Consider the following 16,617-nt stretch of genomic DNA (forward strand, 5'->3'; position numbering starts at 1 on the left):
TGGTTTTAGACAGGGGTTTGCATCCGCAGTGCCGGCCGCGGTGGTCTCGCGGTTCTAGGCGCGCAGTCCGGAACCGTGCGACTGCTACGGTCGCAGGTTCGAATCCTGCCTCGGGCATGGATGTGTGTGATGTCCTTAGATTAGTTAGGTTTAAGAAGTTCTAAGTTCTAGGGGACTAATGACCACAGCAGTTGAGTCCCATAGTGCTCAGAGCCATTTGAACCATTTTTTTGCAACCTGGATGACGTTTCCGGGCATCGGGTTCCTATCCTCATTTTGTTCCGCAAGACGCTCTGTAGTGCTCCTGGAAGTCTACCGCAATATTTCTGGAACACCCTGTATTCTGAGGCTGGCTCGTAGGGAAAAGGAATCGTAGCACACACTACCTTTACGGGACAAACTCGACGTATGATGTAAAACAAAACAGCTGACTCTATGAGGCGCCAGTGACGGCGTGCTGTAGTGTCTGAGTCTGTGTGGACAATATTCGTTAGGAATGGATGTAGAGGTAAGCTCCCACGTCCTGAAGTAATGTCGGACGAGGGATGTGAGTGACGGTACCGGCTGCGGTAATGAGACGAAACTCGGTCAGCCGTGATGAGCTGGAGGCTGTGTGTGGGCGAGCAGTTCTCCGCGCTATGCTGGGCTGCGCCGTGCCGCGGGCGATGGCGCGCCTGAAATCGGAGCAGCGCGGCGCGGCGCGTTTAATCCGGGCCCCAGACCCGCCTATCGCACCCTTGGGCGGGCTTGACAAGCGACGGGGGAAATTGAATTCGCGGATAGATTTTCTTACTGGCGTCTCGTCCCGGCCCGTCGTGCCCTCTCGTCTCCTCTCCCGTCTCCGCCCCCTCCTCCCACACCACCCCCTGCGCCACGCGATTTACCCCCCGGCGTCGCTGCCATCGCCGGGTTCAGTTAGTCCACCGCCCTTCTAGTTTCCCACAAGCCGCTGTACTGGAAATCCACGAAAAATAGTGCGGCCATCGTTTCTGAACCCCCTGCACCGTCGTCTCTCTCCTGTCGAACCTTCGTGCAAATTGATTCTCTATTTGTGCGTAGAGTGAATCTGATCTCCACCGAAAATAAGTTCTGAAGTTGTTCAGGGATATTTTCTGTGTATCTTGGTGTGAGAAACCTGTGATCTTCGGCGACTCATTACTGGTTTATAGCATGTCATTTCATTTCTTACCCAGTTTTATATCTAGCCCGTTAGTCCAAAAAGTTTCAAGAGTTTATTAAGAAAACACAAAGGAAAGTTAAGATAGTGGTTTTAGTGCTTCGGATGTACTACATAGATCCCTCTCCGCCCCACCTGACTAACTCGCAGAGCACTTCATACAACTATGTTGAACTGTGAGAAAAGTCGTTCTTTGAGATGTTGTTCAATTCACGCGTCAAAATGTCGGTTATGTAGTCAAAGCTTTGACTCTTCATGTGAACTTTTATTTTTGGAAGTTGGAAATAGTCATTTGGTGACCAATCGGGTGTAATAGGAAGGTGGTTTGAAATTGGCGCTTGTTTTATGATGTAAACTACACTGCAGCTGCAGCCATGTGAGCGGGCGTATTTTCTTGCATCAGTAACAGATCTCTTCCCTTCCATCGCCGCGGGGAAACTCTCTGAAACCTCCTGCACAGCCGGCGGGTGTGGCCGAGCGGTTCTAGGCGCTACAGTCTGGAACCGCGCGACCGCTACGGTCTCAGGTTCGAATCCTGCCTCGGGCATGGGTGTGTGTGATGTCCTTAGGTTAGTTAGGTTTAAGTAGGTCTAAGTTCTAGGGGACTGATGACCTCAGAAGCTAAGTCCCATAGTGCTCAGAACCAACCCTCCTGCACAACTGATCCAAGGCATACAAATAATACTGGGAATTTGCAGTGCTGCCGATGGGAACAAATTCCCTGTGGATAATGCCGTGAGCCTCAAAAAAAGGCGATAAGCATAGTCTTCACTTTTGATTTTGTTATTCGCACTTGGCGAACCACGAGAGACACAGTCAGCACTTTGTGATTGAGTGTTAGCTTCATATTCATAACGTCAAGTCTCGTCATCAGTGATTATTTTTGTTCACAAAAGATTTGTCTGCGTCTTTCATTTCAAGTTGCGGCAGGCGTCCACGTGTTCGGGAGTTAAGATGTGCGGGACAAACTTTGCACAAGTGCCCTCTTGATCTAAACATTCCGCAGAACGTCTTGAATATTGATTTTGAGATGTTCGATTCTTCAGCGATAGCTCTACGCGAGAGATGACGGTCTGTTTTCAGAAGATCACGAACTGGAGGTGGCTCACACCGATCAAAAATGGTTCAAATGGCTCTGAGCACTATGGGACTTAACATCTCTGGTCATCAGTCCCATAGAACTTAGAACTACTTAAACCTAACTTAATTAAGGACATCACACACATCCATGCCCGAGGCAGGATTCGAACCTGCGACCGTAGCGGTGACGCAGTTCCTGACTGTAGCGCCTAGAACCGCACGGTCACAACGGCCGGCTCACACCGATCTCTCGTTGTCCTCTAGCGACACCTGCCCTTCTTCAAAACGTTTAAACCACTCAAACACTCGTGCATGAATTAAACAGTAAGCCTTTTTTTTATGGACTCAGACCACTCGTTGCTTCATTGCGATTCGTAACGCCACTACACTGACGCACTACGGTCGAACGTCCACTGCTCAACCATTGCCTGCTCACAGCTGATTGGTCGAACGCACATCTGTTGCTCATAGCCGTTAGTTCAAGCTGCCACTGTAGTTCCTGCGCTGACGTCCCTTACACACCACGAACAAAATCAGTCTCGGAACTTTCTGGTCGGATGATGTATATCTGTATCACACTGAACTGCATTGCAAACTTAGACTGGGTATCCTGTTGTGTCTTCTTAGGTAACTAATTTGTTCCATTGACTTATAGTACTACCCGTCCATGGTTTTATTGCACTTGGCCTCCCGTAGCCGTTACTGGAAACACAGGCGGTGACGTTACGGTAAAAAAGCACAATGGTGACTAAGAGAAGCGCATCGCACCATTAGTTTATTTATTTCATTAACAGTACAGAGTAACCCACCGCCTTGAGATATAAGGTGGGTCGGATGCTTCTGAATCTAATAGCAAAGACTTCTCATTGTTACAATCTTATTGGTATACAGTTGTTAATGCGTTTTTTAAATATTATACTGAACATAATATATAAAGATTTCTCTAAGGTTACAGCGAATTGAATGATTAACAATTGTTAAAATGTATCCAAATTCGAACTGTGAATGATCGCAAGACAGTTGTTTCTATACCATCATGTGGTTCATCGTGTCCTCGTGAAGTACCACGATAAAAATTCCCTATAAGCCTACCGAAGCGCTTTCATTCCCAGGTGCAATAATATTGTGGTTGACTAATACACCCTTTTGACAACAGTCATATCCAGTTTCCTCTTCGTCCTCGCGCTTGAGTTCAGTGCCGCCCTGGTTTGTCTTTCCGTGTGAGATAGTAGTAGTACTACTTCAGCAGTGATACAGAACAGTATGAATAGATTAACTGGCGAAGAGTTCGTGGATATGCACCCCGTGTGTGGATTTATTGTATGCACACCTATGCTGTACGGATCTGTTCTCACGGCGACAGCAACCGCATCACAGTACTTTCTCATCTGTTCATAGGTGTCTGAGAGAAACCGGATCCTTCAACGTTTTCAATGATTCCGCCACTTTTCCGGTGCTGAGAAGATGTTCTTACAGAAACAAAGGGAATTAGAATAACGGAACTAAAAAGTCATCAATGCTCTATTAAGATGTAATGAGCCCATGGCTCCCTTATACCAAAATACTCAGAAAATATCATTTAACAACGTACGAAATTATATCGGTGGATTCAGGGCTTTCCGTATCGAACTTCCAACGTCTCTTTTACGTATTACGACGGGAATCGAGTACTGCCACGTCAGTGGGCGTAATAAAGACTGTCCAGCGACGTGGCAACATTTCCACAATTGTGTAAGAAATTCCCTGAATATTTAGTGCTCAATTACAGAATTGTGGGGGGGCACCATTTTTTTGAAAGATGAAATCCCTGCTATTAGTTTCAAGTTGTAGCTTGTCGAGACTAGTGATATCATTGACCTCTCAGCGAAGAAGAAAGGCCCGTAGACTGTCTTTTTGGACACGGTACAGCATACGTTAACTTTCTCGGAATCCCTGATGTGTTCGACAGTTCCCTAGGGATTCTCTATCTCCCATTGCATGTGTTTTCCTGCTGATCCTTTGCAAAGGATGATACTGGCTCCGTCACTGAAGATTAATTTGGTTGAAAAGTCATCATTTTCAAGACTGTTCTGCATACCAGACGGCGCAATTTGTCGTCTTCGCTTATGGCTTGCAGGATCTGAAATTTCACTTTACTCTTGATCGCTTACGAAGGGTTTTCCACTCTATTGGCTGAGGGCTATATGACTTAGGACCAACACGACAGCTAGACTGGGTGGAACTTTGCAGCATTCACTGTGCTGTTGAAAACTCGCGAAACTTTAAACGGAAAACGCGTTGCACACGTACTTTCATTTCCCTCATTCGCTGCCTTTTTCAGCAACCACGGTCTGTGACGCCAACCCCTCCCCCCCCTCCTCCTCCCTTACGAAGGAAATCGCATATGGATCATTTACGCAACCCACTCTTCAGCACTGCTCGAGTGATGGGGATCCCCATCATTTCGGATTATCGGAAGACATCGAAGCAAATCGTGCTGCTAGATTTGTTATCGGCAGGTTAGATAAACACGCCAGCATCATGAAATACTCCGTGAATCCACATCGGAATCTCTGGAGGGAATACGATATTGTTTTCGCGAAAGATATCTAGAAAGTTTAGGAAACCGGGATTTGCAACAGACTGCGGAACGAGCCTACAACCAGCAACTTGCATAAGGATCACGGAGACAAGACGTGAAGGGATTCGATAAATCTGGTAAATTTCCGTAAAAGAATGGAACGTTTCTGTTGAGCCTTCATAGTTGGTAAGCTTGATTATTCCAAGGATCACATAAAAACTTTCAACAACATACAGCTTACACTTCATTGTTGCTAGCCGTTTGAATTGGTTAGTGTATCGACTACGATAGAAAACGGAGAAAACCGAGCTTCGTGTTGTTAATAAACAATTTCTTTTGAAGGGTTGGATTGCCACACAAATCAAAACAGAACTGGATAAAGTTCACACGGAGTCTGTACCATCATTGAAGAACTTTTACTTCTGGATTAATGAATTTAAACGTAGTCGGACAAGCGTTCAAAAATCTGTGATATGGTAATGCAAGACCGCTGAACAAAAATTAACGAGAATGCTGACAACTTAGCTATCTCAACTGAGCGAGTGCATAGTATCCTGGATGGAGAACTGGCTATGAAGAGGCTGTGTGCGAGGTGGGTGCCGTGATTTCGTACTGTCGATCAAAAGCCCATCCGGCACAAATTTCAACACAGTGCCTGGCAATGTTTAATCGCAATCCGAAAGACTTGTGCGCCAATTTGTGACTGTTTATGATATGTCGATCCATCACTATACACCAGGTTCAAAACGGCAGTCAAACGAATGGAAAGAGGCTGGTGAATGTCCACCGAAGAAGGCAAAGAGCATTTTGTCAGCTGGTAAGGTGATAGCTACTGTTTTTTTGGGATTCCCAAGGAAGAATCCTCATAGATAATTTGGAAAAAGGCAGAACCATAACTTGGCCATTTACTGCTGCAATGTTAGAAATTTGATACTTACGTTGACTGAAAAAAGACCAAGAATGGCACGCAAGAAAGTGCTCTTTCACCAAGATGATGCCCCACACATCAGCGATACCAGGGCGAATGTGGATGAATTGGACTCTGAATTGGTTCGTCATCCACCTTGCTCACCAGACTTAGCCCCAAGTGACTTCTTCCTTATTTAACTTTTCATAACTGGGATTCACAGTCATTTCTTGAAGGCATAATGTTTACGCCAGTAACTGTTAACTTTTTATTTCCACTATTGCAATTTCGGCCTTAGGACAGTATCAACCGCAGATATGTTGGCTTTAAGCCATGTCTACTGTATACGAGGTGACTCATTTATATGTCGTTGTCATTTGCTGTTACATACATCCGTAGCCCACTACTTAGCAGCGTTTCGAATGTATATAAGAGCAAATGACAACGACATTTAAATGCTTGTATAAAGCAGACATGGCTTAAAGCCAAGACATCTGCACTTGACAATGGCCTAAGACCGAAACTGCAATAGTGGAAATAAAAAGTTTAACAGTCACTGGCGTAAACATGATGTCTTTCAATGACTTCTTCCTGTTTCCTAACTTTGCCTTGCTAGGACAAACTTTTCATCAAATGTCGCTATTAATGACTATTTCGCGGAGTGCGTCAGAAACCATTTATCCGATGGGATGAAAAAGCTGGAGGATCTCTGGACGAAGTGTAACTTACATCAGTCAAAGGATACTGTATCGAAAAGTAAGGTGAGTAGTTTACGAAAGAAACATTTTTTATTTTTTGCTTTTTTTACGAGAGATATCAAACCACCCCCGTAAGAGAAACCAGGGAATGGAAGCATATACACATTCTTTGTGCTTCGTTCCATTTGCGTATGGAACAGAAAAAGGTATGACTTGCAGCTGTACAAGGTCCCTCCATTATGCACTTCTCGGTGGCTTGCTCCAAATGTTGGCTCTGAAGAATCTGGAAGGAATGACGCGATACGAAAACCCAAGTTCAAAAATGGTTCAAATGGCTCTGAACACTATGGGACTCAACTTCTGCGGTGATTAGTCCCCTAGAACTTAGAACTACTTAAACCTAACTAGAACTACTTAAACCTAACTAACGTAAGGACTTCGATATTTTAAACATAGCTGCACAACAGCAACGGTTCCACGTAATAAAATTATAAACAGCCGACCAGTTGCAATGGATAAAGAATTCTTTACTTAGGTTGTGAGCTCTGCAAGATCCATGTACTAATTTATATTTACGTGACAAACCCTAATTCTAGGGCTATATTTCATTTTTGACAAATGGGTCTATGCCAACATTTGTAAAAACGGCGATGGTACATTAGTCATTACTAATGTAAAATTGCCAATTTCTGAAGAAGACAAATTTATATTTGCCGAAACGTAGGTAAATAATTCTTTATCCATTGCAACTGGTCGGCTGTTTATAATTTTATAACCTAAGGACATCACACACATCCACGGCCGAGGCAGGATTCGAACCTGCGACCGTAGCGGTCGCGCGGTTCCGGACTGAAGCGCTTAGAACCGCTCGGCCACTCTGGCCGGCCAAAACCCAAGCGATTGCTATTCTGAGTACAGGATAGTGATCACAGTTAGCTGTTCTCAAATGTGACTGTAGTTCCACCAGATGGTGACTAATTTCATTACGCCTCTTTCCCGGAGAAAACGAGGCAGTGATTCATGCACATCACGACCCTTTCCTTTTTTTTTTTCCCCGCAGCTGAGAGCACCGTGCCGGTCTCATTCAGGGGGTTAAATCGCTCATGGCGAAATTGCGAGAACGCGCGAATATTGCTCGGCGTCGGCGGCGGCTGTGCCGGGAAATGGGAGAAGCGCAGTAGCGGCAGCGGGCCCGCTTAGCAAATGCTCCGAAAAGCCCTCCCCGCCAGCAGAACAATATCGCGAGCTAGCGGGTGATTTAGGAATGGTCGCCATCAGAAATACTCCCGCGAACGCGACTGGGCGAGCGTGCGCTCTCATGAAAGAGGCGATTCTATTTCGTGCGTAGGGTACATATAAATCTAAGTCTTTTGTGCAGGCGCCGCTATTTCGCCCCCTTTTTTCTCGTGCTGTTCATTATATTTCATTTTCCTTTCACTCTTTCGTTTTTCCATTTATCTTCATCTCGAGCCCAACCCATTTACCCGTTACTCCAGCCTGAGTCCCGGCCGCTCACGTCATCTGCAGCGCATACTGGAGCAGCAGTCCGTACCGTCCTGTTTACCGGACGCTAAAGGTGCTGTTCAGTAACAGCGAATTAACATGGGCGATCGAAGTGACGAACTCTTTCGCGCCACAGTTGAACAATGTTGTAGAAAATTTGTGTGTAATTTGATTGACTAATTCTTGACGGCTTTCCACTGTACCCCCTTCGCTCTCAATCCATTTACATGATTAATAGATCGAAGCCGTCATTCAAATCTTCGGCACTGGGGAGTGATGAATACCTAACGTCACAGCGCCCACAATCCACTTATTCAGATGAGCAAATGCAGCTGCATGAATTAAGAAGTGGGCGAATCGCGGGAGCAACAGCGGCTAATGCTCGTTGCGGAGGCTGCACACAACAGTATATGCTGTATCCTACAGTCTAGCTGGAAGGCACACTGGAGAAAACGATAGTGGGAGAGTGAGGAAAGGTCGCTCTTAGTTAGGGCCTTTGTGGGCGCACACGTCGATAACTTATGTGTTATTCATCGCCGCCACACGTCCTCTCTCATTTGTTATTTTTGTCAACTCTCTCCTTTCTCGATGTTTTCCCTCTACGCCTCTCTCTCCCTCCGCAACACGTTCGCACGGATGCGGTCGCGAATTTCGGGAAAGGGGGGGGGGGGCGAAGGGTGAGGCGTAGGAGAGAGGGGGACGCTTTGCCAAACTGCCTGTCCTCGCAAGAGAGGGGTTTTTATATTTGCACCCTTCGCTGTAAAATTAACTATTTCGCTTCAACGCGGCATGTATTTCGGGAATATTTCACTGCTATATACATAAAAGTGCTTGTAAAGCCGAGCAGTACACCATTCATTGGTTATTTATGACTTTGGAAAATCAAATAATAAAAAAATGGACGCTCTTCGGCCCCTCTTTCACATTAGTTTGAATTTTTCTTAGCGGTCATTCTTTATCTTCGGCAGAGGGAACAGCGGTTCATTTATCACGACACGGTTCTCTTTTTTTATTATTTTTCTTGTTTAATATTTTACATAAATGCGTTCGAATTCTCGTTTTCAAATGAACGGTCCGAAGGGCTGTTCTTTATATTCCAGAATTCGTTCTGTGCACCATGTGGCAGAATTTATTGGAGCTTGACGACCGTCGGGAAAGCTAGCATTGTAAATACGGCTGATATATACGCTTACGGTGGAATAGTGCCTGCTTACTTTATTGATTGATGAACCGTTAACAAACACGCCTAGCTGGAAAAGAGTGGGGACTGGGCACAATTTTTCATAATCGTGCATTCTTGGAAATTGTTTACGGTTCTCTATACAATGCGGTATCCAGATACAGCGGACGAGTAACCCTGCGGGACAAAGAAGTTAAAATATGACAACGGGGCGCTAATTTGTTCGCCACGGTTTTAGCTGCCTTCCTAAAGTTAGTTTTCCATCTCTTTTTCTTTGTCATTTTCATTGTGTCAGAGATACGCACTTTCTCCATTTCATGCTGCTCTAAGCAAATATGTCATCCGTAATATATTTTTTAAATCTTTTACTATGACGTAAAGTGCAGCGAGCCTTCGGAATGACGCCTTTGTCGGATATTTCCTTCCTTAAAATTTCTGTTACGCTTCTTGTCGAATACCCTATAGCCTCCAATAAATCTTGGCTCGAGGTTTAGTAAAGCTGTGGCCATCACGTTGTTAACTATCTTCCTGCAGTATTTGGCGTCTCTGCGTCCCATCCTCAAACAAGCTGAACCATCGATTACCCTTCTCTTCTTCGTCATTTTCCACTTCTAGTGCAGCAGTTACGATATACGGTATTAGCCATATTCTCATACGGTAGTAGATTTTATGAGTGGAGATCTTGACACCTTTGCTTAGTTTTTTCATCCAATTTTTAACCACCCGATTTTCCTGCTCCTTTCCTTTCACAATCTTTGACGCAGAAGCAAATTCTCTTTGTCTCACTCCCACAGTTTATTTTAATTGTTGTTGAGAACTTTTACGTAAGCATGTGCTAAACCTTTTACTTTCTACGTGGTTTAGTCGAGTACTTGTGTTTGTAGCATAGACGAATAGTGGTGATCCTCTGAAGTTGTACTGTCCTACATTTAGTTTTCTCATGTTCTCTAGAGCATTTCATCTCTGTTGGGCTTCTCTTTCATAATTCATTTTAAAGACGTTAACATTTACAAGTTTAAAGTCTGATGTTATTATTCTAGCCTCGTCATTTAGAACATGAAATGTTTTAGTAACACTATTTTGTACACTTACTTATACATCCCCTTTCAGATGGGATTCTTTGAAGATATTGTTTAATCTTTGTTTATTCGCACGGAGAAACTATAACTATCGATATAACGCCAAACCATTCGCATCTTGTATACTCATAACCGCCCCCGCCACCCCCGTCGCCATTGATCATGCTGCTTGGTACACTGTTCAGACTGAAGGTGTTTACAAAAGACGTTAACAAAAAATAAAGACCTTATTTGCTGCTCCCTCTCCGATACACAAGTGCAACGCTTACTATGAAGCTAAATTCTATCCACAACGAATTTTGCTAAATTCACTCCACGCGTTATCAAGAGACAGGGGACGCAGTGAGTGAAGAATTGGTATGGTCTTAATTTAAGTTTCATGTACTTTCCATAAATAGATTCAGACAAATGCAGGGATGTTCCCACAACGAGGCATCGCCGATTTCCTGCCTCTTTTCGGTATACTGCGACTGTGCCGAGTTTGTCATGACGTTGTCTGTATGCAGAAAGTTACAAATCGTCCTTCCTTTCTTTAGAAGTTTCCAGATCATTTTTCCGCGAGTGCCATCACAGAGCTCCAATATTACTGCTGTGAGGAGCTTCCCACATTCCCAATAATAGGATTAGGCTGTTGGCCCATTACGTAAGTTGTCCGAATGGTTCTTTCAGGAACTGGCAGTTGTAAGTGACCGTTTCTTCCATTTCTTCTCACTTCGTTTGCTACAAATCAAGAGAACGTCCCGCTCTCTTCCCCCCTCCCCTTCCTTCCCCCTCTCCCCTTTTGCAGACGCGAAGCCAGGAGAAGTACCTGTGTTCTTTTGCTCCCCCCTATCTGATACTGGAAGCTTATCTCGGGGAGAAGCCATAACGTCCTCCTCTCTCATTCCGTAGCCGGGCTGGGGGGCGCATTGTAAATGGCGTATTTTTAAATCGTGCGGGCGGAGGTTTTTGTGTCTGGGCCAGAGGGTGCTTGGTACCGTCGCATGATAAAGGCGCGTTATCATCCGAATAGCTAGCCGGTGGGAGGGGCAGGGGGTGGGGGACGAGGGTGGCCCCGGTGTGCGCATGCGCAGAGGGCCTCAGCGCTCACGCGTCCGTTTCACACTCTTCGATTTTCGCCTCATCCCATCTCCAGCACATTTTTCCGACCTGTTGTGAAAACGGAAGCGCGCTAACTGCCGTTATCTCCGTCCTCTCTCCGCCATTTTCGTGACTTCTTCGCTACGCGCACGCACTGTCGCCGCACGGGGTATATCGCGTATCTGCCGATAGGAGAACACCAACAGCGTATGTGGTCCGCGAGATACCGCTCTAAAGCAGTTTTAATTAACGCCATTCGTTTACCCTCTACAAACAGCGAAAGTAAATACTCTTTCCTGCCGTGCCGTGTGACAGAGAGTACGATAAAATGTTGGTACCAGTCATAAAACACGAATAAATTCATGCTTCCTCTTTTGTCCCAACCTTTTCATCTCAGAATAGGAAATGCAACCTTCTTGCTCAACTACTTGCTGGATGTATTCCAATCTCTGTCTTCCCCTACTCTTTTTACCCTCTGTAGCTCACTCTAGTACCACGGAAGGTATTCAGTGATGTCTTAACACATATTCTATCATCCTGTCCCTTCTCCTTGTCAATGTTTTCCACATTTTCCTTTCCCTAGTTCTACGCAGAACCTCCTCGTTCCTTACCTTATGTGTCCATCACTTCTCAAATGCTGCGATTCTCTTCTGTTCTGGTTTTTCCACAGTTCTTGTTTCCCTTCTACACAATGATCGCTTCAAACATACGTTCTCAGAATTTTTTTCCGCAAATCAAGGCCAATGTTTCATACTTGTAGACTTCTCTCGACTAGGAACACATTTTTGCCGATGCTAGTCTACCTATCATGTCTACCTTTCTCCGTTTCAAAAAATGTTCAAATATGTGTGAAATCTTATGAGGCTTAACTGCTTTGGTCATCAGTCCCTAAGCTTAGACACTACTTAACCGAAATTATCCTAAGGACAAACACACACACCCATGCCCGAGGGAGGACTCGAACCTCCGCCGGGACCAGCCACAACCTATGACTGTAGCGCCGCAAACCGCTCGGCTAATCCCACGAGGCTTTCTCCGTGTATCATGGGTTATTTTACTGTCTACGTAGCAGAATTCCGTAACTTGGTCTACTTCGTGATCCCAAATTCTGAAGTTAAGTCTCTAGCTGTTCTCTTTACTTCTAGGCGCTCAGTCCGGAACCGCGCGACTGCTACGGTCGCAGATTCGAATCCTGCCTCGGGCATGGATGTGTGTGATGTCCTTAGGTTAGTTAGGTTCAAGTAGTTCTAAGTTCTAGGGGACTGATGACCTCAGATGTTAAGTACCATAGTGCTCAGAGCCATTTGGACCATTTTCTTATCTTCGTCCTCGCTTCTTCGATGTATCCATTGAAGAGCGGGGTCTGTCTTACACCCTTTTCAAACCGAACTCTTCGTTCTTGGTCTTCCAGTCTTATTTTTCCCACTTGGTTCTTGTACAACCTGTATATTAACCGTCTTTCCCTATAGCTTAGTGAAAAAATTAAGTATGGTTGAGAAAAGCGCATACCGTAAGTTTTATGTTTTCCAAGATGATGATGGTGTATAATAAGAGGAAAGGGTGAGCACCGTTAATTCATAGAATCTATGGCAAACAGACATAAAGTCCAATTTGAGCTACGGTGTCATGTGATAATGACAGTTCTTGGACACTTTCAAATAGATTTCAATTTCTGAAAATGAAACTGGCCCAGAAAATATTTCATGCTCCTTAACATAAGCAATTGGACTTCCTTGAGACACTGATAACGTTGCAGTTTACTCCCTTTAATCTCCAAACCAAACAATCAATTTACGTCATCTGCCTCCTATACAGATTATCTTAGTTGGGTTGCCTGTCGTAAGGTGCGTGAAATATTTTCCGTCCCATGTTTTTTTGTCGCCCCTGTGTATTCACAAGAGGCGTGATTCGAATGTTTTATTGTCGATTCCAGATATTTAAAGTGCTCCTAACTCAAAAGTGTAATTTACCCAGAGTTCCTGAGATTTATGAAATGGAACAGAGATTAATAGCCGCCAACAGAGGCTATTTTGCATTTTTCTCAAGGCTGCTAACTCGTATCACCAAGCTAAACCGTTTATGAAACACTTATATGACCAGTGCTTACATGTGCCTCGGAAACTTGATCATTAACATGAACATATATTGGAATGGTAGATGCCTCTGAGAGTATGGTACTTCGAAGGATTTGTGCCCAACATGTGAAAGAGGAAGTTACAGGAGGAGGAGGGGGATAATCGTGAAATCAGGTAGACTGAGATGTGCGAATCACGCGGCATGGATGAGTGATACAGAAGTAGCTGAATGAATGTTAGAGGTAAATGCAGGGAGTCAAAGATGATGGGGTCGACCAAGAACCAAATGAATAGATGGAGTCATGGAAGACCTGCAGAAACTCGGTTATTTGTAGGAGATGTATATACTTACTATGATCAGAAACTCAGGCTTTCCATTTCTTATTTATCTACTAGGTGTTAGGGGCGAAAGTGTAAATATTTTTATTGTTTACTGACAACAGTGTACTGAACAACATAGACTAATAATTATAACCATTAGGAGTAGTATGTTTTTAGGTTGGTTAGCACATCCAAGTACATGTGGCAAGACCAAGCCATTAATGTTTATTTTGGCTCTGAGCACTATGGGACTTAACATCTGTGGTCATCAGTCCCCTAGAACTTAGAACTACTTAAACCTAACTAACCTAAGGACATCACACACATCAATGCCCGAGGCAGGATTCGAACCTACGACCGTAGCAGTCGCGCGGTTCCGGACTGAGCGCCTGAACCACTAGACCACCGCGGCCAGCAATGTTTATTTTCCCCTGGACAGTAGGTCAGATGTTCAATTTTGAACACATGGACAAAAAATGGTTAATCTATACTGACAGGCATAGTCCACCTAGTGTTGCACTTACGAACGTGCAGAAAACATCAGGCAGTAAATTATGTGATACGTTCGCGGGAAGACTGTTAGAAAAAAATGGTTCAAATGGCTCTGAGCACTATGGGACTCAACTGCTGTGGTCATTAGTCCCCTAAAACGTAGAACTAGTTAAACCTAACTAACCTAAGGACATCACAAACATCCATGCCCGAGGCAGGATTCGAATCTGCGACCGTAGCAGTCGCTCGGTTCCGGACTGCGCGCCTAGAACCGCGAGACCACCGCGGCCGGCGACTGTTAGAAGTAGAGAAAAAAAAAAAACTAACACACTGAGGTGGGTACATATTATGGTACCAATCATCACAGTATCCGCTCTTATACCCGTAACATCCTATATATATTCCGGGTGTAATCTGTGTAAATACAGACATTCTTGTACGTGGTACCTAAATATGTACACTCATCAACATGTTAGTTCTTCTTTCTCTGCATCAAACAGTCTTCCTGCAAATGCATCCCATAATTTACAACCTGACCTTTTTTTCATGGTTGCCTCTGCACCATTAACTGGACTACGTCTGTTGTTGTAGACTAACCGTTCTGCATCCATACATCCACATTACACCTGACCTGCTGCCTAGGGGAAAGTAAGAATCAATGGCTAATCTTGACTCGTACTTGGCGGTACTACCCAACCTAAAGAATACTACTTCTAATGGCTGTAATTACTAGTCTACAAATGAAGCAAATATTGATGTAATGTTTTTCAGTACACTGTCCCCAGACACCAGAAGAAGTATCTGCACCTATATCTGTTAAAGAGTATAAAAGGTATTTGTTTTTTGTAATGTAGCACAACTGTTTGCTACATACTACAGTGGCTTGCACCGTACCACTATGGTGTAGGGGAAGTCGAGATGAACAATAAGGTCACTTATGGTCTGTCAAGCCAGATTCAAATCAAATGGCTCTATGTACTATGGGACTTAACATCTGTGGTCATCAGTCCCCTAGAACGTAGAACTAGTTAAACCTAACTAACCTAAGGACATCACACACATCCATGCCCGAGGCAGGATTCGAACCTGCGACCGTAGCAAAAGCGCCTAGAACCGCTCAGCCACAACGGCCGGCGTCAAGCCAGGATTAAACCTCAAATTGACCTATAAACACCCCTTAAGCGTGTGCACTGTGCGAGATTTTGGAATATACTCTGCTCTCTTATACCATCATCTTAGTCGTGTATGCACTAATTGCAAAAATTTTCTTTATTGGTTTACCCCACAATTCTACGAATTTTAGCATTGTGAAATTAACAATCAAATAGTTTCGTAACTATGTTCTTCATACTAAGAGATGACTGTGCTTGTAAGGGCTAAGTTTGGATCGAATTGGAAACGTAATTAGTTTTTGCATAAGGGTCCAAAATTCTTTCGTTGGCCTCACAGGAAAGGTGAACTTTCTGATGTTAACGAAAGCATAACAAGGCGAGAGGATATTCAACATCTCATGCGGCGCGCATGCTCTGTAACTCACATGAAATTTGTAGCTCAAGCCACAGGATGTAGATACTTATGCTGGAGATGAGTACTTCAACTCATCGCACTTCTGATGGTGTCATAAGAATGCAGACATCACTGTCCTACATGTATATTGGTCCTAAATATAGCTGTCATTACTTGAATGGCTGAATTTAGAGATGTATGGAAGCCTCTTCGCTTCCAGTTCGTTATTATCAAAGTCTGCCTCATTCCATGCCATACGAGAACTTTGCGATATGATTAACTTCTTTACAGGCAGCTCGTAGAGAAGAAAGATTCCTTTTAGAATTACTGTCTCCTTCACTGGGTCTCCCGAAAGTTCGTTGGTAATTATCTGTCCGTTTCATACAATATATATAACAGACAAGTTCACTGCATAAATGAAATCCAGCTTTTCGAACCGAAGCACTCCGACTTCTCCGTCTTATTGCAGACAATAGTGATTTCCATGTCTTCTTCCAAGTGAAATTGTATTATCACCCCTTATTTCGACAGCGCAACGTGTTACTATTCTCATATTACCTGACACTATTAAGATCACCTAGGAATGTTGCATATGACGTAGTAGCACTGCTTATCTGAAAATGGCAGGTCAGAAGCATCACGTAATTGCTATGATTGCATCTAATACACGAAAACCACTCAGGTAAGAAAGGCTCACTTCTTTCTGCTAACAGCAACAGTAGGATGTCCACATCATTTCAGCAGGCGAATGATCTGTGTTATATAGTGCGATTCTTCGGGTTGTGTGTGCATCAGAAATGAGCGCTGAGATTTCCTTGTCTATTTCATCGATTAGGTGTTCCCTACAACACATCAGTATTAAAAATTTAGTACACTTGAATCATGTAGAAATATTGTTAGTATCCACCATCAGATGTAAAACAGGGACCATTGATTTCTAAAGACCATAGTTTTATATT

The 16,617-nt window shown here is 44.1% G+C and overlaps 1 protein-coding gene across 1 annotated transcript in view; it reads left to right on the forward strand.

Moving 5' to 3' along the window:
• The first annotated feature begins 638 nt into the window (after window positions 1-638).
• The window catches only part of LOC126355324 (mediator of RNA polymerase II transcription subunit 15-like), a 94,465-nt gene continuing 78,486 nt past the window's right edge, over window positions 639-16,617 (forward strand). Inside the window, exon 1 of the mRNA XM_050005618.1 lies at window positions 639-698. Within this exon, the coding sequence (XP_049861575.1) occupies window positions 639-698 (60 nt within the window). The remainder of the gene's footprint in view (window positions 699-16,617) is intronic.

Source organism: Schistocerca gregaria, chromosome 3, assembly GCF_023897955.1.
Source record: "Schistocerca gregaria isolate iqSchGreg1 chromosome 3, iqSchGreg1.2, whole genome shotgun sequence".
Classification (NCBI taxonomy): Eukaryota; Metazoa; Arthropoda; class Insecta; order Orthoptera; family Acrididae; genus Schistocerca; species Schistocerca gregaria.